The 22,184-nt window shown below is 36.3% G+C and overlaps 1 protein-coding gene and 1 pseudogene across 3 annotated transcripts; both read right to left on the bottom strand.

Annotated features, from left to right (window-relative positions):
* Positions 1-7,661: 7,661 nt before the first annotated feature.
* LOC306854125 (serine/threonine-protein kinase Nek3-like) lies at positions 7,662-15,174 on the bottom strand (annotated as a pseudogene). The gene is made up of 9 exons: positions 15,058-15,174; positions 14,871-14,964; positions 14,688-14,787; positions 14,352-14,435; positions 13,760-13,827; positions 13,563-13,654; positions 9,849-9,983; positions 8,084-8,165; positions 7,662-7,991 (listed from the first exon to the last, which is right to left on the bottom strand). The product of its transcript is annotated as a serine/threonine-protein kinase Nek3-like (transcript).
* A 395-nt stretch (positions 15,175-15,569) lies between these two features.
* On the bottom strand, positions 15,570-19,329 carry LOC306854391 (zinc finger MYM-type protein 1-like). 2 transcript variants are annotated; one of them, XM_079392348.1, is made up of 3 exons: positions 18,991-19,315; positions 18,452-18,729; positions 15,575-17,970 (listed from the first exon to the last, which is right to left on the bottom strand). In XM_079392348.1, exons 2-3 carry the CDS (start codon positions 18,708-18,710, stop codon positions 17,243-17,245), a joined length of 987 nt encoding a protein of 328 aa, XP_079248474.1. In that variant the 5' UTR covers positions 18,711-18,729; positions 18,991-19,315; the 3' UTR covers positions 15,575-17,242. The 2 variants fall into 2 exon arrangements, 1 of the variants encoding a protein (XP_079248474.1); XR_013782835.1 differs by lacking the exon at positions 18,452-18,729 and having other exon boundaries at positions 15,570-17,970; positions 18,991-19,329.
* Between the last annotated feature and the right edge of the window lie 2,855 nt (positions 19,330-22,184).

Below are 22,184 nucleotides of genomic sequence, written 5' to 3'. Positions count from 1 at the left end.
GACATACAGAAGAAAATAACACATTAAGTACACTGCTGGACAATAACCAATAATTTGTATCCTAAATTATTTTAACACTTTAGAATGATAAACACATATTCACTATTAACTATGACTTTTGCCTCGATAAACTCTTAATTTACTGCTTATTAATAGCTTGTAAAGTAGTCGTTGTTGTTGTTGTTAAGTTTAGGATTATGGGATGAAGAATATGGACATGAAGAATACAGAATTAATATGTGCTTAAATGCTAATAAACAACCAATATGCAAGCTAATAATTACCTACTGTAGTTAAAAATGATAGCTGATAAGTTTCATACTAATGTTATTTTTTATTTTTCTATATTTGACTAATTATGTGTTTTCTATGATTGGTCCATATATAATCCTACAAACGCTTGTGTATTAATAGATTTTATACAATATAAAAACAGCCAGGTGTTAAAAGCCATCTCTTCTCACCTGTCACTGTGTGTCGTCCGGATTCTGCTAACAAACCTAGGCTGACTGTTTCTTGTTCATTCTTGACAACACAAAAACGTCAGATTAGTGCAATAATGACAGAGCACCCCTAAATGAAGATCGGTCCTGTAACAGATCAGCGCTTGCATACATCATGTAGAATTGGCAGAGTGTCACAATCAGGGCCTGAAATTAACACCAGACCATGCGCCAAATGCGGGTGAATTTTGCAATTGGTGGGTAAAACTGTCAATCTACCTGCCACATTGGCGGGTAGCCAATGAGAATTGAGTGATTCATTAGTTGTTTTTTTGAGTCTTTTTTTTTTTTTTTTAAGTCTGCCATTTCGTTGGATTTTAGCTCAACATGTGGCGGCACATTACTGGGGTAAAGAGGCTAGCTGAAACGAACAGCCAACAAAAAGATGAGGATGAGTCAAAGAAAAGTAAAAGACGACGTTTTAATACATTAAAGTGGACAATTGGCGACAACGGCAAGGTTCGTGAGTGGCTGATTTATGACCGCAGTACAGATTAAAATGTACTGCAGTGACTGCCGTATGTATGGCTCAGAGAAAGCGAAGTCAAATCCTTTTGTAATCGGGACTAAAAGCTTAAAATTAGAAGCAATTAAGGACCACGAGTCATCAAAAAGCAACCTACACACAATAAGTTGCAAAATATCAAAGACTGCGCTTCCGGAGGAGACCGCTGCGGTCAAGGCACTGACGTCCATATAAGCAGAGCAGTTTGAGAAGATGCGACTTCTGTTTCGGAACGATCACACGATCGGCAAGAAGATGAGGCCCTTCTCTGATTACGTTTGTGTGTCACAGATGTGTGTGCGTGTGTATGTTGGGAGTTGGGAACCAGTGAGAAAATGTCCGGTACCCTGTAACTTTACCAGTAATATTCATTTAGTTCTGCTTAACGGTCCCTGAAGGCTGTAATTAAATCAGCCATCAACACAGCCGTGTGTGATTTGTTTACGTATACGAGCTGCGGTAACTTCGGTCTAACTTATCTGTTGTGTTAGCACGGTGTGTGTGTATATGTGATTTTCTATCCCGGTGTGACTATGACTATGTCTGTGACACAGCAAATCATTGCATAAAAAGATTTAAAAATATATAGTCTAAGAGTTATTACTACTTGTAAGAATACACATTTAAGTGCGGTCAAGTTATTAACGAAATCATTATAAGTTAAAGAATAATGTTTGCGGGATTTCTATTTTTCACCTTTATGAGGCAAAAAAAAAAACAATTAAATAAAAGTTAACTTCAGGCCCTGGTTACAATGCTGCAAACGCTGTAAAATATCAGTTCAACATTATCTTTATTCTTATTTGAAGGGTTCTGATAACATACATACGTGTTAAAATAAAAGATGTTACAAAAGAGTTACAGAAAAATACACTGAAAATAAATAAGTGCATGTTTGTCCAGGCAGCTTTTCTATTTCTCCATATAATGAACATCAAAACTTGCTAATTATTCAACAAGAGCAATAGGCAGAGTCACTCAACATTGTGCAACACTATTTGGATACTACATGCCAACTTACGCTGCTTGACTTCTTCGTAAAAAAGGAGTGAAGAGTTTCTTGCCGCTTTGAATTCATCTCGACCTCTAATGAATGATGGATACAGCGCGGGAGCGAGCCTGGGCATGTCGTGACGTCACAAACTGAGTGCCTGATTGCCATGGAAACGTAAACGTCATGTATAAATTATCTTGTCTCTTTGAATTTTAAATCATTCTGCATTTATATACATTGCTCCATTAAAACCTCAACATGTCGAGAACACAACTGTCCGATGAAAGTGCGGGGGACGAATTTACTTTTTATAAAATAATAATAATCTACGCCCCTGGTACAGTACCACCTACCTAAAGACTCTCTCACCCAACTGAGCATCTATTGTATGTGCTGGACTAACAAATGTGCTGGAAGGGGTGGTGATGGCGCAGTGGATAAGACATGCCTTTGGTGTAAGAGACCCGGGTTCGAATCCACTGTGAGACACCAATGTGTCCCTGAGCAAGACACTTAACCCCTAGTTGCTCCAGAGGCGTGCGACCTCTGACATATATAGCAATTGTAAGTCGCTTTGGATAAAAGCATCAGCTAAATGAATAAATGTAAACGTAAATCCAATCAATAGAGACACCACCTCGCAACTTGCAGGAATTTAAACCTCCAGAATCTGCTGCTAATGTCTTAGTGCCAGATACTACAGGACACATTCAAAGGTTCTGTATACTCAGCTCTATATTTCTTCGCGACTCGATGAAACATGCCAATTTGCAAAACTAACGGAATGTATAGTTGATATCAAAAAATGGATGACTAGCAATTTCTTACTGCTAAATTCTGAAAAAAACCCCAGAGGTGTTAAAACCTCCACATGTAATAACCTAGAACACTGTCTAATACTTGATGGCTGCTCTGTCAATTCTTTGTCATCAGTTAGGAACCTAGGCATACATTTTGATAGCAATCTTTCCTTTGAAAAACATGTTTCTAGCATTTGTAAAACTGCATTTTTCTGTCTTAAAAATATATCTAAATTACGACCTATGCTCTCAATGTCAAATGCAGAAACATTAATTCATGCGTTCATGACCTCGAGACTAGATTATTGTAATGCTTTAATGGGTGGTTGCTCTGCGCATTTAATAAACAAACTCAGCTGGTTCAAAATGCAGCAGCTAGAGTTCTTACTAGAAGCAGGAAGTATGACCACATTAGCACGGTTCTGTCATCACTGCACTGTCTCCCTATTAAACTTTGTATAGATTTTAAAATCTTGCTAATAACTTATAAAGCATTAAATGGTTTAGCTTCTCAGTACTTGAGCGAGCTCTTATCGTATTATAGTCCTCCATGTCCACTGCGTTCTCAAAACTGGCAATTTGATAATACCTAGAATATCAAAATCAACTGCAGGCAGCAGATCCTTTTCCTATTTAGCGCCTAAACGCTGGTATAATCTACCTAACACTGTTCGGGAGGCAGATACACTGTCAGTTTAAATCTAGATTAGAAACCCATCTCTTTAACCTGGCTTATACATAACACACTAATTTGTTTCTAATATTCAAATCCGTTGAAGGATTGTTAGGCTGCATTAATTAGATCAACCGGAACTGGGAACACTTCCCATAACACCTGATGTACTTGTTACATCGTAAGAAGAATGGCATCTACACTAATATTAGTCTGTTTCTTTCTTATTCCGAGGTCACCGTAGCCACCAGATCCAGTCTGTATCCAGCCCAGATGGTGGATAAGCACCTAGAGAGGACATCTACAGCCCTGAATGTCAGCGGAGATCAGGACAACTAGATGAGCCCCAGAGACAGATCCCCAGTGAAGACCTTGTCTCCTAAATGCCCATCAGGAGAAGAACCAGATGAGTTCTCTGCACAAACTGCTAGTTCCACCGTAACCCAGCTGAAGAGGTGGTCTCGGTCTGCTTCCAAACAAACTCTGGTACGGCTGAATGGATAAACCAATGAATGGATGACCTTAAGCACATGTGTTGTTTTGTTTACAATTTCTGGTCCACTTGCAAAAAGAGCAGTGTGAAAGCGAACCTCACCAAACCAAAAAAAAAAAAAAACCCAACATTATATTTGGTCCAGACCAAAGCAAGTGAACTAGCAGACTTTCAACGGAAGAAAGAAACATTTGAGTTAAAAAACAACAACAAAAAAAAAAAAAACAAGAGTAAATGACATAATTGTCATTTTTGGGTGAGCTATCCCTATAATGGTAATAAAACAGAACACAAAGAGAAAAATCACTCACTGTGTTACAGGGTTGACGAGACGTGCGGATCCATGTGCAAAGCTTTATTATGAAACATGGTCATACAGGCAGGGTCGGGAGACAGCAAACAGGTATGGCAGAGGCAAGACAGAGCAATCCGTGGAGCAAGCGTGGGTCGACGATCGGCGTACAAAATCCAGACAGGGCAAGGCAGAGAGAATAATCCAGGTACACGGGCAGGAATCAAAACACAGGAGAACGAACTAGGAAAACCAGGGAAACGCTTTGTACAGTAGCTATGCTAGACAATACTCGGCGGTGAAACAGAGAAAGTCCAAGGCTTATAAAGTGTGTGTGTGATGGGTGATAGTTCACAGCTGTGAGTGAAATCAGGGTAATGAGAGATTGGTGCCAGCTGTGTGTGGTAAGTGCAATGTATGATGGGAAATGGAGTTCAATGTGCTGTGTAGTGTGAAAGTCCATGTGGTGAGTGTGTGACCTCTGGTGGTGAATGAATGGAATTGCACGGACCAGATTCGTAACACACTGCTCTTGACTGAAGAATTTCAATACAGTTGTTTTAAGAGTCAATGTATAATATGTGCATATAATGTATATAGTGTTTTATTTTTATATTTGTTAATTCAATTTCATTTTTTTTGAAACAATGTAATGGTCTTTATTGTCACTTTTTTATCAATTTTAATGCATCTCTCCTGAATAAAATTAATTTCTATTAATTTATTTTTTAAAAATCCTACCGGTCAAAAGTTCTGTAAGCGAGGTATAATCTATATATAAGGCATAATGTAATCTACAGCCTATAATGTAATGTACTGTAATGTCATGTTGTCGTCCTGATCACCTTGTCAGGGTTTATTTTGCCATAACAACTGTCTGTTCCCCAATTTCACCCAAAACAGAATATGTTTCATAATAAAGTGATCTCACAAAAATATATACAATCTACTGTAATATATGAAAATATTCAGTAAAAGTGTTTTGCATTCTGTCAGTCAATAAAAGGGTTTCTTTCAAAATCTGAGGAAAATAAAGCAGATCATTGCATGTTTTTATAAAATTGTAGGCAGCAGTTATTCTTCAATTTCCCAGCAACAGTTTTCATATGCACATACTTTATTCCACCTAGTGGTAATAAAAGGAAACACATTTTCTCTACAACCTTCTTAACCAAATAAAAAATAAAAAAGAACATACATATATATATATATATATATATATATATATATATATATATATATATATATATATATACATACATATATACACAGGTGCTGGTCATAAAATTAGAATATCATGAAAAAGTTGATTTATTTCAGTAATACCATTCAAAAAGTGAAACTTGTATATTAGATTCATTCATTACACACAGACTGATATATTTCAAATGTTTATTTCCTTTCATTTTGATGATTATAACTGACAACTAATGAAAGTCCCAAATTCAGTATCTCAGAAAATTAGAATATTGTGAAAATGTTCAATATTGAAGACACCTGGTGCCACACTCTAATCAGCTAATTAACTCAAAACACCTGCAAAAGCCTTTAAATGGTCTCTCAGTCTAGTTCTGTAGGCTACACAATCATGGGGAAGACTGCTGACTTGACAGTTGTCCAAAAGACGACCATTGACACCTTGCACAAGGAGGGCAAGACACAAAAGGTCATTCAAGCACATTAATAGAGAGGCGAAGGGAAGGACAAGATGTGGTAGAAAAAAAAGTGTACAAGCAATAGGGATAACCGCACTCTGGAGAGGACTGTGAAACAAAACCCATTCAGAAATGTGGAGGAGATTCACAAAGAGTGGACTGCAGCTGGAGTCAGTGCTTCAAGAACCCCCACGCACAGACGTATGCAAGACATGGGTTTCAGTTGTCGGATTCCTTGTGTCAAGCCACTCTTGAACAAGAGACAGCGTCAGAAGCGTCTTGACTGGACTGCTGCTGAGTGGTCCAGTTATGTTCTCTGATGAAAGTAAATTTTGCACTTCCTTTGGAAATCAAGGTCCCAGAGTCCGGAGGAAGAGAGGAGAGGCACATAATCCACGTTGCTTGAGGTCCAGTGTAAAGTTTCCACAGTCATTGATGGTTTGGGGTGCCATGTCATCTGCTGGTGTTGGTCCATTGTGTTTTCTGAGGTCCAAGGTCAACGCAGCCGTCTACCAGGAAGTTTTAGAGCACTTCATGCTTCCTGCTGCTGACCAACTTTATGGAGATGCAGATTTAATTTTCCAACAGGACTTGGCACCTGCACACACTGCCAAAGCTACCAGTACCTGGTTTAAGGACCATGGTATCCCTGTTCTTGATTGGCCAGCAAACTCGCCTGACCTTAACCCCATAGAAAACCTATGGGGTATTGTGAAGAGGAAGATGCAATACGCCAGACCCAACAATTCAGAAGAGCTGAAGGCCACTATCAGAGCAACATGGGCTCTCATAACACCTGAGCAGTGCCACAGACTGATCGACGCCATGCCACGCCGCATTGCTGCAGTAATCCAGGCCAAAGGAGCCCCAACTAAATATTGAGTGCTGTACATGCTCATACTTTTCATGTTCATACTTTTCAGTTGGCCAACATTTCTAAAAATCATTTTTTTTGCATTGGTCTTAATTGATATTCTAATTTTCTGGAATACTGAATTTGGGACTTTCATTAGTTGTCAGTTATAATCATCAAAATTAAAGGAAATAAACATTAGAAATATATCAGTCTGTGTGTAATGAATGAATCTAATATACAAGTTTCACTTTTTGAATGGTATTACTGAAATAAATAAACTTTTTCATGATAATCTAATTTTATGACCAGCACCTGTATGCATATATATATATATATATAAAATTGTCAACATTTGAAGTGGATCAAAACTTTTCAGCAAAGTTGTCCAAAAACCTAAAACCAAAATGCGTTCTTGTCTTAGGACAACTTTGGTTAACTTTTTTGATCCACTTCAAATGTTGACTACTGTGTGTGTGTGTGTGTGTGTGTATATATGTATATATATATATATATATATATATATATATATATATATATATACACACACACACAAATACAGCATTTTGTGGCAAGATTGGTAAGTGGATCCAGATGTGTTTATATGCTTGTACTTACATGTTACATACACAATAGTGAAAACAAACAGCAGAGAAAGGCTAAACACATCACACCAAACATTTCATACTTTTCATAACAAAAAAAAAAAAACAGAAATTATAATTTGCATAAATGAAATCTAGCCTTTTTAGGAGTATGATTAGGCTAATTGTTTTATTTTGCTTTTGAAGTGAAATATGACCCAGGCCTGTTCCTGACAGGTAAGATTGTTTTATTTTGCTTTTGAAGTGAAATATGACCCAGGCCTGTTCCTGACAGGTAAGTTCAATATTTTTTTCTTTATGTTTTATTTAGTCACTCAACTTTTCCAGCTTTTTTATTATGAAAAGAGCAACATGTTTGATCACACATAAAGTGTCTTAGTCTTAATAATAAACTAAACTAGATCTCTTATTTAATTAGGACTGTATTAGTGTTATTAGAATCACTTTAGTGTTATATATTCATAATTTATGATGAGAAATAAGAAACTAAAAAAAACTAATTGAATACACATAAAATGGTATGTACAAGTACAACACATACAATAACTCAAGTTTCTCTAGCTCATCATTTCCTCCAGTTCATTTATCCAGTCATACGGACACTCCTCTTCAAAATCCCTGCAGTCAAGGAGAGAAATGTGAGGTTTATAGTAAACAATGGGCTTGGTGGAAATATAAGTACTAACAGAGGGAAAACAAGAGAAACTCACGTGTCTTCCTCATCTGAGCGTGGCTCCAGTCTACTGTAGTCTGTGATCATCTCCTCAGGGCCGTCCACTTTGTCTCCATGCTCTGGGGTCAAAGCAAATGATGACAAAATAATCAGATTATGCACAAGCACTACATGTATTACACATTTATTTTAAAGAAGACAGCATCAGCGCACATTACCAGTTAACATTTAAACATACAGATAGATAAATATAAAAAGAAATAGCAATAGAAATAGATGAGCTATTCTTCATAAAAAAATTATGTTGCTTGCTTTGATATTTTGTAACTACTGCAGTGACATGTGGCTCAAATGGCTTTACTCCACATTGCTCTGCTGTGGTTGGTTATCAGTGTAAACAATCTCCAAATTTAGGTCAGTATGAGGAAAGAAAATGACTCACAAAAAACATTTTGGGATTTTACTGAGAAAGTGTAGGTAGTGTTATATGACCACATGGCATGCATGCAAATTTAACAAACTTTAGTCTTCTCTGACGTCACATGTCAACGGATAATACTTATCTACAATATCAAACAGCTTCAGAGTGACAAACCCCAGACTTCTGAAGGTTAGTGTATGTATGTGTGGTGTTAAATAATATAAATAATAGTGTTACGGGGCTGACGAGACGTGAGACATGCGGATCCATATGCAAAGCTTTATTATAAAACATGGTCATACAGGCAGGGTCGGGAGACAGCAAACAGGTATGGCAGAGGCAAGACAGAGCAATCCGTGGAGCAAGCGTGGGTCGACGATCGGTGAACAGTATCCAAAGGGGCAAGGCAGAGAGATAATCCAGAAACGAAAGCAATAATCCAAACGGGGAGTGAACACAGTCCAAACGGCAAGGCAAAGGGGTAAATCCAGGAAACACGGGCAGGGTCAGACATGGCAAGATCAACAAGGCAAGACAAGACTATAACAATGGCTCTGTAAAGTTGCTATCGCTAGGTGAGTGATAAACGCTAACAATACTCGGCCACGAGCAAGAGCAAGTCCCAGGCTTAAATAGTGAGTGAGTGATTGTGAAATGATAATCAGGTGTGGGCGAGATAATGGTGAACAGCTGTGCGTGTCGTCAGTGCAATGGATTCTGGGAAATGGAGTCCAGTGTGTTGTGAGTGAAAAAGTCAATGTGGTGAACGGGTGACCTCTAGTGGTGGTTGACCGGGAGAGCATGGACCAGATTCGTGACAAATAGCATGCAATTCCGCTGTGTATAAGCACCTTTACAAAGTCATTTCCTGTGTTAGGTGCACTACCGTATACTTCACAGATAAGACGTTACATAAACGGTAGTGCACCTAACACAGGAAATGACTTTGTAAAGATGCTTATACACAACGGAATTGCATGCTATTATTTATATTATTATGTCAAATGTAAATTGAAATAAATTTTAAACATTGATAATAATTATAAATATTTCTTACCAAATCAGCATAATATGAATGATTTCTCAAGGATCAAGTGACACCGAAGACTTGAGTGATGGCTGCTGAAATACAGCTTTGCCATCAATCAATGCAACACATTTTAAATTATGTTATTTTTAATGCCAATTTCCCAAAATAAGTGTCTAGTGGGAATTGGTTTACAATATGAAGTCATCATTTTTCACAGTAATATGATTATGTGGAGTACAATCGTTAGAGTAATTATGCTAGGTGTCTGTTTCTATGTAATTATTATACTCAATTGTTAACTCTGCTGTTATTAATTTGAAAAACTCTGTGTCCTGATGTGTGCAGACTGACCATCTCTATGTAAAGTGTATGTCTCAAAGCCATAGCAGAGCTGCGCTTTCTCCAGAACACTCAGGAGTCTCTCAGGTGGATCTTTGTCCCATTGTTTCCTCACTCGTCTTTCTTGGGTCTCCATACACTCAGTCTCTATAACACAGCGAGAGAACGCAAAAATTGTTACAGTGTAATTATGCATTTAAGTATTGAGTAATATTAATTAACAACATGAACTTCTTACTATAGAAACTCAAGACACCATCAAACTCTCTCTTAGTCACCCTTCGCTCTTCTTCTTAAAAATGCTCTCTTACAACCTCTTGGTCCTCTCCCTTCTCCTCTTCTGCCACCACGTTTTGATGCTGCTCTTTGAGCGTGCTCTGGCCCACGTGCCAGCTGCTACCACAATGAGAAGAAAACCACCTAGTCTTGTTACATCATTTTATTCTTATTCTTTTACTTTAGTTTCTTTTCTATCTGTGGAGTTTCGTGTTCTAATGTAAGTTTGCTGCAAAGTCCAGCTCCGACTGCACTCGCTTCAAACTTCAACCAGACCAACTCCGAGACTACTGAACTGACTACAGACTCACTTCAAAGACTACTGAACTCTCAACCAATCAGACACTTCGGGGAAGTGGGGAAGACCCCCCCCAACGACGACGAGACAAAAACCCCTTAACACAGGCAAAGCAAGCAAGTAACACCTCCAGGTTCTAACTGAATCGGTGTATTTAATATAAATTTTTGCCACATTGAGAAATTCAAAGCGAGGGTTAAATAAGTGATTGATGGTTGTTCAGGTCTATGCAATTGAACATATTGCTGTAAACTTGGGATTTCACATTTTCATTCTCTTAAACTCATCCTTTCCTTTCTTTCTGCAACGTGTGAATGCTTGTGTTCATGTGTTAGATTAGTTTATGTCTTAGGTTTATATAAATAAAATCTTATTTATATTGAAAAGAGAAGTATCTTGCGTTTTGTGCTCATAAGTTAATGTCTTAATCTGCCGAACTTGTTACTGTGCTATTAAATAGTGTTTTCACTATATTTTGTATTTTAATATCCAGTGCAGTTCAGTGAATCAGTGAATCGCCATAACAGTGATTCTGTTCAAATCTCGATAAAATCATAAATGATTCCCTTTGAGCTAAATTAAACTATTTCTTTAAATTACATATTAATGTTAAGTTTTTATTACGTTACATAGGGGTAGGGTTAGAATAAGGGTTTGGTTTAGGGTTGTTGCATGTAATTATGCATAATTTACTGTTAATACTATAGTAATTACATGCAACATTTGCAACAAGGACACTGTAAAATAAAGTGCTACCCAAACAACTACCAAGATATACATCCAGTAAACAGGGTAATACCATTCTATGTACCGGTAGTACACTGTAAAAAATTGTGCCGTTAAATAACAGTAATGTACTGGCAGCAGAGTCGCCAGTAATGAACTGTTAATTTACAGCCCTCTACCATTAATTTACAGCTTTTCTTTTTTACAGCATGTTACTGTTATACTACACTGCAAAACCCAACAAGTTAGGGTAACTCAAACCGTTTGAGTAAACAAATTCCCCTTGGTTTAAACCATGTAAGTGTTAAAACTTGCAGTTAAGTAATTAAGTAATTAATTAAGTGCTGTTTGAGCATTAGTGAAGAACACCTGCTGTTAACAAACAGAATCACTGAAGAAAAGAGAAACACCATCGCCTTAGATGAAATCAACTGAAATAAGATGCATTAAATCTCTCAAAATCTGATTAAACAACCCCACAAACCACATCACCAGCTCCACTTATTAATAACCAGACTGAGACATCTACAGAAGATCTTATTGAGAATTAACTAAGGTTTAGATGTTGATTTATTTTCATTTGAAGTAACCATTTTTGAGATCAGTGTCTGCTTTAGTTGCGCGCTTGACATTTGTGTTAGGTTTTTTTTTTCTTTGGTTGTTGTAACGGTGTTCCTCGAACATATTTGTTACAACTCAAAAGCCCAGAGAAAATTATCAGTAGTTGGTTGCTGTATATTTGTAATGAGACTTATTTGTTAGTGAACTGATCCCATTTAGAGTGAGCATAGACTCAATGTGTCTAATCTCTGCTTAAATGGAGATTGAGTCTATGTTCACTCTCAATGAGATCAGTTCACTAATAGATGATTGTCACTATAAATATGTAACAATCAACTACTGATCATTTTTTCTGGGCTTTTGAGTTGCAGCAAATATGTTCGAGGAACACTTGCTTACAATAGCCAGAGAAAACGAAGAAAAAAAATAACCGCAAAGGTCAAGAGCCCAACTAAAGCAGACACTGATCTCTAACATGGTCACTTCAAATGAAAATAAATCAACATCTAAACCTTAGTTAATCCTCAATAAGATCTTCGGTAGATGTCTGACAGAAATAAAGTCAGTCTAGTTATTAATAAGTGGAGCTGGTGATGCTGTTTCTGGGGTTGTTTAGATCTTGAGATTTAATGTATTTTATTTCAGTTGATTTCAGTTAGTTGTTGTTCTTGTGTTTCTTTTTCTGTCAGTGATTCTGGTTGTTAACTGCAGGTGTTCATCACTAATGCTCAATCAGCACTTAATTAATCACTTAATTACTTAGTGAACTCAACTGAAATAAGTTCAGAGTACTCATAATTGTTAGTTTTAAAAAACTTAAATAGTTTAAGGTAATAAGTTTCCTCAAATGGTTTGAGTTAACCTAACTTGGGTTTTTAAGGCAATTGGTTTACTCAAACGGTTTGAGTTACCGTGACTTGTCGGGTATATCTTCTTTTAGTGAACTCAACTGAAATAAGTTCAGAGTACTCATAATTGTTAGTTTTAAAAAACTTAAATGGTTTAAGGTAATAAGTTTCCTCAAACGGTTTGAGTTAACCTAACTTGGGTTTTTAAGGCAATTGGTTTACTCAAATGGTTTGAGTTACCGTGACTTGTTGGGTTTTACAGTGTACTTGGATCAGTATTCTAAAGTGAAAAGCATCATAAATCCCTAATATTGACTGACGTCATTTTAAGTAATGACTCAAGTGTTGCTACATCTTTCTGAAGAAACTACTAATTATTTGGATCAGTATTCTAAAGTGAAGATCACGGTAACCCGTACTGATTTAAGTGTTACCAAATCTAGCAAAATGAATTACTAACCAAAACCTTAAAAGTTTACAATGACTTCAGTAATTACTAGGGAGTTATCACAATCTTCACTTTAGAATACTGATCCAAACAATTAGTAATTCCTTTAGAAGGATGTAGTACCACCTGAATAATTGCTATCCAATGCTTCACAACACTCTCAAAAGCTTACAATGATTTCAGTCGTTACTAGGGAGTTATCATGGTCTTCACTTTAGAATACTGATCCAAATAATTAGTAATTCCTTCCGAAGAATTTGGTAATACTTGAGTCATTACTAGTGGGTTACCATGACCTTTACTTTAGAATTAATTATACATTATATATTATTCATATTAATTATGAACCTGTATACAGTAGTTCTTAGGGAGGTATGAAAAAATAATAGTTACTGATTAGCTAATAATGAACTACATTTGACTAAGCACTATTACTTACTAATTCATTAATCAGAGTTTTTTGTTAGTTACTAATAGTTACTAGAGTGCTAATATTGCGTTACTCATGTGTTCTTGTGTAGTTATTCATTAATGATGGAACAGTATTCTAAAGTGTTACCCAGAAAAACTGTACCTTTTATTATTGTAAGGTTTGTTGTCCCATATTTCTGGAGACACATAATATGGAGTACCCACATAGGTCTGAGCGTACGCTTTTGCACTTACAGAAATACATATAAAATTACTCAAATGATTATATTTGTGCACAGAATTTTAAACACCAAAATAAAATTATAAAAAATATTGGGAAAAAATAGCTGAATACCTGTTTAGAGAACATGCCGAACCAAAATCCCCCAACTTCACAATTCCACTGTGTGTCAAGAAAATATTCTGTAATGAAAATGAGAAGGAAACCAGTACTGATTTTATGCATGAAATACAATCTTTCATTAATTCACAAGAAGTTCCAGGATGGTGCTTCTACTTGAGTGACAACTTTCTACTTTGATGGCAATCAAATGGTGATGGTGAAGTAAAAATTGGTGAAGAAAATAAGAAATTAAAAACATGCTTATCATAGAAGAGTTGAAAAGTAATTTTAATGTATTTTAATGAGATAATAGAATAAAAAATGAGTGCCACATCATTGATCCTTCATACATTTCTTTTTTATCTAATGAATAAATAATTTGTTCATCACAGTTTCCTCCTGAATCCCTTCATCAAAGATTGATGTGGTTGGTATAGTTACAGTACTGTTTTGCCTGTGTAGGGCAGAATAGTTGGGCTGAAAAATGTATGTGCAAGCATATAACTTTGGGCTTCGCTTCTTACTACTTTGTTTTTCCCCTGCAACATAAATAATAAATCTTTTTAAAATAAGGAAAAAAGTCACCAAAGACAATAACAAGTACCTTTGATTTTAAATCTCTGTGAAGTACTCTCTTGTCGTGAATGTGTTTGGTGCCTTGACACATCTGTGCAAACCACTTCAGGATCTACAACAAAGAGATGACAACAGCGTATAAATTGCATAAAAATAACCAAACATATTAACTCCTTATTCTTGATATCCCAAACTTACTATCAAGTTTATGTTAGTACTCATTACAAAAATAAGACATATATTAACAACTGCGCCAGAGAGGTTCTTGTGTTTTGTGATACACAATATAATAATAATAAAAAAATTATAAACCTGTTTAATTTTAAGAATTAATTTGAGAACAGGACCGTCATCTTTGTCATACCATGTCCCCTGTGAACAGAACATTTTTTTTTGTTGCCGTATCCTTTGAAGAAGATCTCCACCACTGCAGAACTCCATTACAATGTACAGATGACCATCAGCTGAAAAGAGAGGGTCCATTGTTTTTGACTTTTGAGCTTATGAAATTTGTGTCATTTACAGCATATAAAACACCCTGACAAACCTTCAAATGAGTCTTTGAATGCGACAATGTTTGGATGCTTCATTTTGGACAGAAGCACAGCTTCTCTTCTGCTGTTTCTTATCCCAGAATCAGCCTATGAATCAGTACAGGAACTCTTTCATGCATTTTACAAGTATGATCAATATAAGCTGTATATATATTTTTTTAAATTCTGAGCTTTCGTTACCTTTGGCAGTCGTATTTCCTTCATAACATAATTTTGCTCTTCGTTTATTGGGTGAACCAAAAGAGCTCGACCGAAAGATCCTTTGCCAATGACTTTCACTAGTGAATATTGATCCATAATAGCAACTTCAAACATAGAATAAATGCTTAAATCTTGTTTTCTTCTTCTTTCTTAAGGTATCACTACAAAACTAATTATATGTCTGTTATTCACCTGTTTGAGATTTATACAGAACACCAGACAACTAAAAGGCAATATATTTATGTATTTAAATAGTTTATATAGTCTAAATAGTTTTAACCTGTGCAAAACTAGATTAAGGATGTATTTGCTTGGGACCAGTGGCGGTTCTAGACCATTTCAACTGGGGGGGCCAGGCTGGGGCCAGGTGTACTGTTAGAGGGGCCAGTTACATTTAGACCTTATTGTTGTCATATCATTTTCTGCACTGCAGGCATTAACAGGGAAAATACCATGGATATCAATACCATGGATATAATCATTCAACAATGAATTTGCATTTACATTTTATTTTTTACATTTGCATTACATTCAGTATTAGTCACAGTAACTGTAATTGCATTTCCATTATATATTTACATTTGCATTACATATTCAGTATGTCACAGTAACTTGCATTTTAATTATTTTTACATTTGCATTACATATTCAGTATGTCACAGTAACTTGCATTTTAATTATTTTTACATTTGCATTACATAATTCAATATCACTGATATTAAATCAGTCACATTAACTGTATTCTACGATTTTTGTGTTTTTTTGCAAAAAGATCAGCAAATTCGTCTAGATTTAAGGCCTTTGCCCTCCTTGACTCAATACTTAGAACACCTAAATTGCTTAATCTGTCATCTGACATTGTGGACCTGAGATAGGTTTTCACCAGCTTTAGTGCAGAAAAACTCCGTTCACAAGATGCAGTACTAACAGGGATTGAAACAGCTATCTTGCATAGTTTAAAGAGCTCAAAGAAAACTTCTTTATAAGGTTCAATGAATAATGCCAGCTCTACTACACTGGAGGGTTTCTGCATGCCACTCTGTATTTTCCTTTCTAAAATTCTTCTGAACTGATGTAGTTCATGCCCCAAGTCCTCAATATTTGATTCATACATTCTAGCAAATGAAAACAGGGACTTTTCTTTGAGAAACGCATCACTTGTAGGGTTTAGAGTTCGGATGCCAGTCATTATTTCAGTTTTTGCTAGAAAACCTTCTGTTAAGCTCATTGAGCATCTGATCTAAAACAGGGTAGAAAAGGGTTGTACGAAAACTATCTTTTTCTCGTTCTGAATCTGACCTCTGACCCACTGTACTGAGTACACAGTCTGCATTAAATTGAGAGCTCAGCTTTTTCGGTCGTTTTGCAGGGGGCTGTATTGCAGTATCACATTGCTCAGCTGTGTTCAACACTTCATTCCATAGGTCATCAAAAAATGACTCATCCCTGTAGTCATTCAAAGTCTGAACTAAGGCTTCAACTAAATCAACAGCCTTTGATAGGTCAAGTGATGAAGACTGTAGCATATCTGATAGAAATTTTGCTTCTCCAAACACTTTATGGATGGTAACAAGGCACACAATGAACTGTAAATCTATCTGTGCAAGCAGACCTCTAGCCTCAACAGATCTGTCACCACTGTGTTCTTGGACTATGTCTTGCAAGACTCGCTTAATGGCAGGCAATCTATCCATAATAGTATGTAGAGCCATATATCGGCATGCCCAGCGAGTGTCACTTAGCCTCTGAAGCTCTCTAGCCGGTACACCTGGGTACATTTCTTTCTGTATGCCAAGCCATTTTTGATGCACATATGACCCAGATGTGAAGACATACAGTCTTTCTAGTAAGGAGAAGAACTCTCCTACCTCAGGGATAGCTTTGACTGTATCCACTAAAACTAAATTTAGACAGTGTGCATTGCAGTGGATGTAAAAAGCATGCTTTGCTTGTTCTTTAATGCGTGCCTGGACACCTGAATGCTTCCCACTCATAACTGAAGCACCATCATATGCTTGGCCTACTAGGTTGTTTTTGTATTCAAGACCATGACTTTCTAATATGTGTATGATTTTGTCAGTAAGCCCTGCTGCATCTAGTCGATCAGCTGATTCAAAGTGGAGAAAGCTCTCATGGACAGCTCCACTGAAATAGTACCTGAGTACTAGAGATATCTGCTCTTTTTTTTTTTTACATCTTTTGTTTCATCTGCCATTATGCTATAGACCTCACTGTCTTTCACTTCTTCTATAATTTTAGTTCGAACCATGTCTGCCAAACAACTCAGAACCTCATTCTGAATCCCTTTGCTGGTATATTTTGCATTATGAATGGAAGTCAACCTTTTTTGCACAGTTTTATCATGCTTAGCTACTGTTTCTAAGATTGCCATGAAGTTCCCTTTATTATCTGACTCTGCAGACTCATCGTGTCCTCTTTGTGCAATGTTTTGTGTGGCTGTAAGTAGTAGTATTTCTCCTATTGTTTTAATATAGTCCCGATTTTCTTGAACCTGTTTGTTGTGTTCCTTGTTTAGGGCATTTACCAGTGTTGCATTACTTTTTACAGCTTTCTGATAGTCTCTCCATGTAATCATTGCTTGTTTGTGCCGCTCAGACCTTGCATGAATTGCAAATCCCCCCTGTTTGTAAGTTGCCTTCTTCCAATTGTTAAACCCCAATTTTGAATCAAATACCGTCTCTGAGGCTTTAGGAGGGCTAAAATGCCTGCAGGCATAACAAAACACAGAGTCTGATAGTTTGGAATATTCAAGCCAGGGGTGGACATGGTACCAGGCTGCCTTGAAGCTCCTCCTCCGGTCCCCCATCAGAGTTCTTGGGTATATATTCATCATTGGCTGCACCGGTGGTTCTTCCTGGGATTTGCTGATATCTGCCAAAGAAAAAAAAAAAATTATTAAAAGTGTATACCCTTTTCAGCAAATAGTTTTCATTTACATAAATATTGAGAATTAAGTGCACTTATTACTTCGTTTGTCTAACTTATTATTTTTCAGTTTTTCATTATTTGCTGATGAGAATGTATTTATATATTTATTTTACCACCTTCATTTTTACTCGGTCATGTCTTTTTGTTGTTATTACTACTGTTATGATTACTTATGCCTGTTTATTTATTTGTTTACTGTTTTTTTTTTCTTCTTAACCTTAATGTATAATGTAAAAAAAAAACCATAAAACATATTTGGCTAATTTTAGATATACAATTGGTATCAGACAACTTCTGAAATCCACCTGATATCACAAGCTCATAGCATGTTAAATAAGAATTAATTTCAATCACAAATTGATTAATTTCTATACACCATATAACCTGACTTATTGCACTGCTTTACATATTCAACAGCACAAACCTGATGGTCCACTGCTAGTGGACGCACGTGGCTCCTCTGTAGTTTTATCACTCTCAGCCTCAGTCTCTCCATCTGTCTCACTTTCCTCCTCTAATATTCCTTCACTCTCCGTCTCTCCAATGGACAACTCGTCCTGTTCTCTCTCTGCAGGCTCTCTGCTCTCTCTTGCTCTCTCCACACCTGAACCATTTGGCTCTGTCTCACTGTCTACCTTATCTTCTCTTTGGAAGAACGACATGATGTCCTTCTTTCTCTTCATTTTGGTGAGAAGCTGAGAACTATAGAGCAAACGCAATGGGGACCAAGAAGCTTTTGAAATAATTTACTGAAAATAACTGACTTGCTAGGAAACTAACTATGTCTAAACGTTTAATGTTACAACTCGTTTACTGAGTAAAAACACTCAGAACCATGAGTTTGTTGATCATATATTTTATCCCTTTTCTGCCACAAAATAACAAACGGCCAGGTTAAAATGAGCAGATCTAACGTTATATATTTACATATACATAATACAACATATTAACAACTTTACTTACCTCTATATTTCCTTATTTGCTTGAAGTCTTCAATTATCATATTCACGCAAAACTTCCAACTTCTGAGTAAAAAAAAACCTGCAGATGCATGTTACGCACTGTTGTGTTCCGCTTTAAACAGCCCCTCTAGAAAATGTGTGGGTGACATTTCTGTTCCGCGTTGCCACGGTCTAATAGGTCTAATAACGGATGTAAAAAACGATCGCGAAAAAAAAGTTTTGTAAAAATAATTTCACACTCTACATTTAGGGGGGCCACAAGGGACAGGAGAGTGGCCGCGCAAGTAGCCTACCACCATTTATTTGTTTCAGATGGAAGCGATAGTATCACTTCCGTATTGTTACATGACGTGGTGATGACGCTTTTGACCCGTGTAGCGTGGACCGCACTGCCTTTGAATGCGAGAAAAATATAACATCAGGTGCAATACGTATAAATATTAAATAAATCATTTGGGTATTAATAAAGGTCTCTCAGTATTGTGTAACTGGCCATCTCGATAGGTCTAAGTAATAATTTTTATATTTTAACTCTGTGCATTTTCAATTTTAATGATAATGACCACCATTTTTTGTTCAGTATCATTATTCATGTTTAAAATATTGTCCATACAGCTGCTCAAATAGAGCATAGTCACGTGATACCCGCTTCTTTTCTCAGTGCTGGTCGGAATAGATGTTTATGATTACTGATAAGATTAAAAAAAAAACTTTTAGAGAGATCGCTGTTTCAGATGTCTATTCATATGTTTAAATACAGATAATTTTTTTACCAGTATATTTCAACGCATACGCATTTTATCGTGTACAGATTTTTTTCTTTTTTTGAAAGCAGCTTCAATGGATGATTGTGTTTATAAAGCGCAAAGCTCCCTCTGGAGGTACACAATGGTTCTGCCATGGCTGTGCCCACGTCACTAGATGGCAGCAAAAGTATATAGTAAAGTTTGATATAAGCAGTCCGTTCAGTCGTTGGGGCTCTCCTATCCTGAAGCGTGTTATACGTAATAGAGAGCATGTGTTTAGCGTCAGAAAAAGTAAATTTTATCTGCATACTTCTAATCAAGTCTTTGCATTTTGGCACTAGATTAACCCTCTAATCAGCGCCCCTTGGACTCTTGCTTGAAATGGGGTTGGGGGTGGGGGGTAATAATGGTAATTTTAGATGACCTTTCAGATTTATTTAATTAGCCTATAAAACTCTTTATAATCTGTAATAACATTAAACGTATTTCATATGTTCTCTAAACCTTCTTGGATATTAAGACAGGAACCTGCAGTTATTAAAGATACGTTGTGTGTGAATTTGCACATCTTATAATGTAAGCATTATTAATGACACTTTGTGTTTAATAAAAAAAAAAAGATTGATTAGTGAAATGAAAGAATGATTTAATAAAAAATGAGGATGATTAGTAATTGTCTCTCGTTGGCCTGAAAACACTTCAGTGTTTAATGGTACAGTATTGCATGCTTTGCAGATTATATTTAATAGTTTACAATTTGCATATATGTTTGCAGTTAGTTTTTAAAAGGTAACATTACATTCTTAAGGACTCTATACACTTACATTTCTTTTCATGAACACTTGTGCTTCTACAAATAAATAAATAAATAAATAAATAAAATTTAGGAACAAATTTTTTTCTGGTCAAAGCCTTCCCATTATAAGGTGATATTTGACTCCTAGGTTTTATTATTTGTTTATTTATTAAATATTTGTAATGCCATTTTTGTAACTTTATTGTACAAAAAATTAGATTGCTAAACTTATCAAAAAATTTAATTAAACAATAAATTGAATTAAAATACTATGCCACAATCAGGAAGAATATGTTATCAGTCACATGAAGTCAGCATCAACAATTCATCTTTTTATGGCATAGAACAGCACAAATGTGCCATTAAGAAATATTTAGGCTACAGATTTTTCAACAAGACTCAGAGGTGGTATTAATGCATTTCATAATAACAATGTTATGAGGTTAATGTTTTAAATATAAAGTTTTGAATATAGAAATATTAAACAATTTAAATGACTCAATTTATACTTTAAAAATAAATCTGAAACTGCCAGTAGGTGGCAGCAAGTCACTGTCTTTTTCACTGAATCATTCATTCAATCGATTCGTTCAAATAGCTGATTCATTTAGGAACGAAGCAAGTGACTCTCTTTATGAATGGGTCTTTGAATGATTGAATGATTGACTAAGTAGTATTTTCAAGGTTGCAGATTCATTCATAAATCAGAGCTGTGTTTGCTTGGTGATGCGCAGCGGCTCAGCTATGACTTTTTGGAACTATTTTCATTTACGAAATAGATCACAATCAGACAACAAATGTGTAAAATGTAAACCTTTGTATAAAATCAAAACTGTATAAAACTGTTGTATGCATTCAATTTCACATTTTCAAACTCCCTTTATAATAATTAAAAAGCTGTCACTCGTCTTAGTCCATCGCAATCTCACAAACTTCCATTTTAATTAATGAAGCTCTCTACACTGTACACTGAATCTATTATTTACATCGTCTCTACACTTTGTTTGTTTTAATGAATGACAAAAACTGCCATCTGCTTTCATGATCTGTGCTGTGGCCCTGTCCCAAATCGCACCCTAAACCCTCATGGTCTTCCTCTGAATCCGCACTTCCATGACTTAATGTCGCTTTCAGAGATGGTCCTCACTGCAGAACACAAGATCCAGGGGGCGAGGTTGGATCCAGATCCAACTCCTCCCACATTATATACTCACCGGCCACTTTATTAGGTACACCTTGCTAGTACCGGGTTGGGCCCCCTTTTGCCTTCAGAACTGCCTTAATTCTTCGTGGCATAGATTCAACAAGGTGTTGAAAACATTCCTCAGAGATTTTGGTCCATATTGACATGATAGCATCATGCAGTTGCGGCAGATTTGTCGGCTGCACATCCATGATGCGAATCTCCCGTTCCACCACATCCCATAGTGCTCTGTTGGATTGAGATCTGGTGACTGTGGAGGCCATTTGAGGAAAGTGAACTCATTGTCATGTTCAAGAAACCAGTCTGAGATGATTTGAGCTTTGTGACATGATGCATTATCCTGCTGGAAGTAGCCATCAGAAGATGGGTACACTGTAGTCATAAAGGGATGGACATGGTCAGCAACAATACTCAGGTAGGCTGTGGCATTTAAACGATGCTCAATTGGT

The sequence above is a fragment of the Barbus barbus genome (genome assembly GCF_936440315.1).
Source record: "Barbus barbus genome assembly, chromosome: 34".
NCBI classification, from domain to species: domain Eukaryota; kingdom Metazoa; phylum Chordata; class Actinopteri; order Cypriniformes; family Cyprinidae; genus Barbus; species Barbus barbus.
The sequence above is the reverse complement of the archived record's forward strand: the minus strand, read 5'-3'. Positions and strand labels throughout refer to the sequence as shown.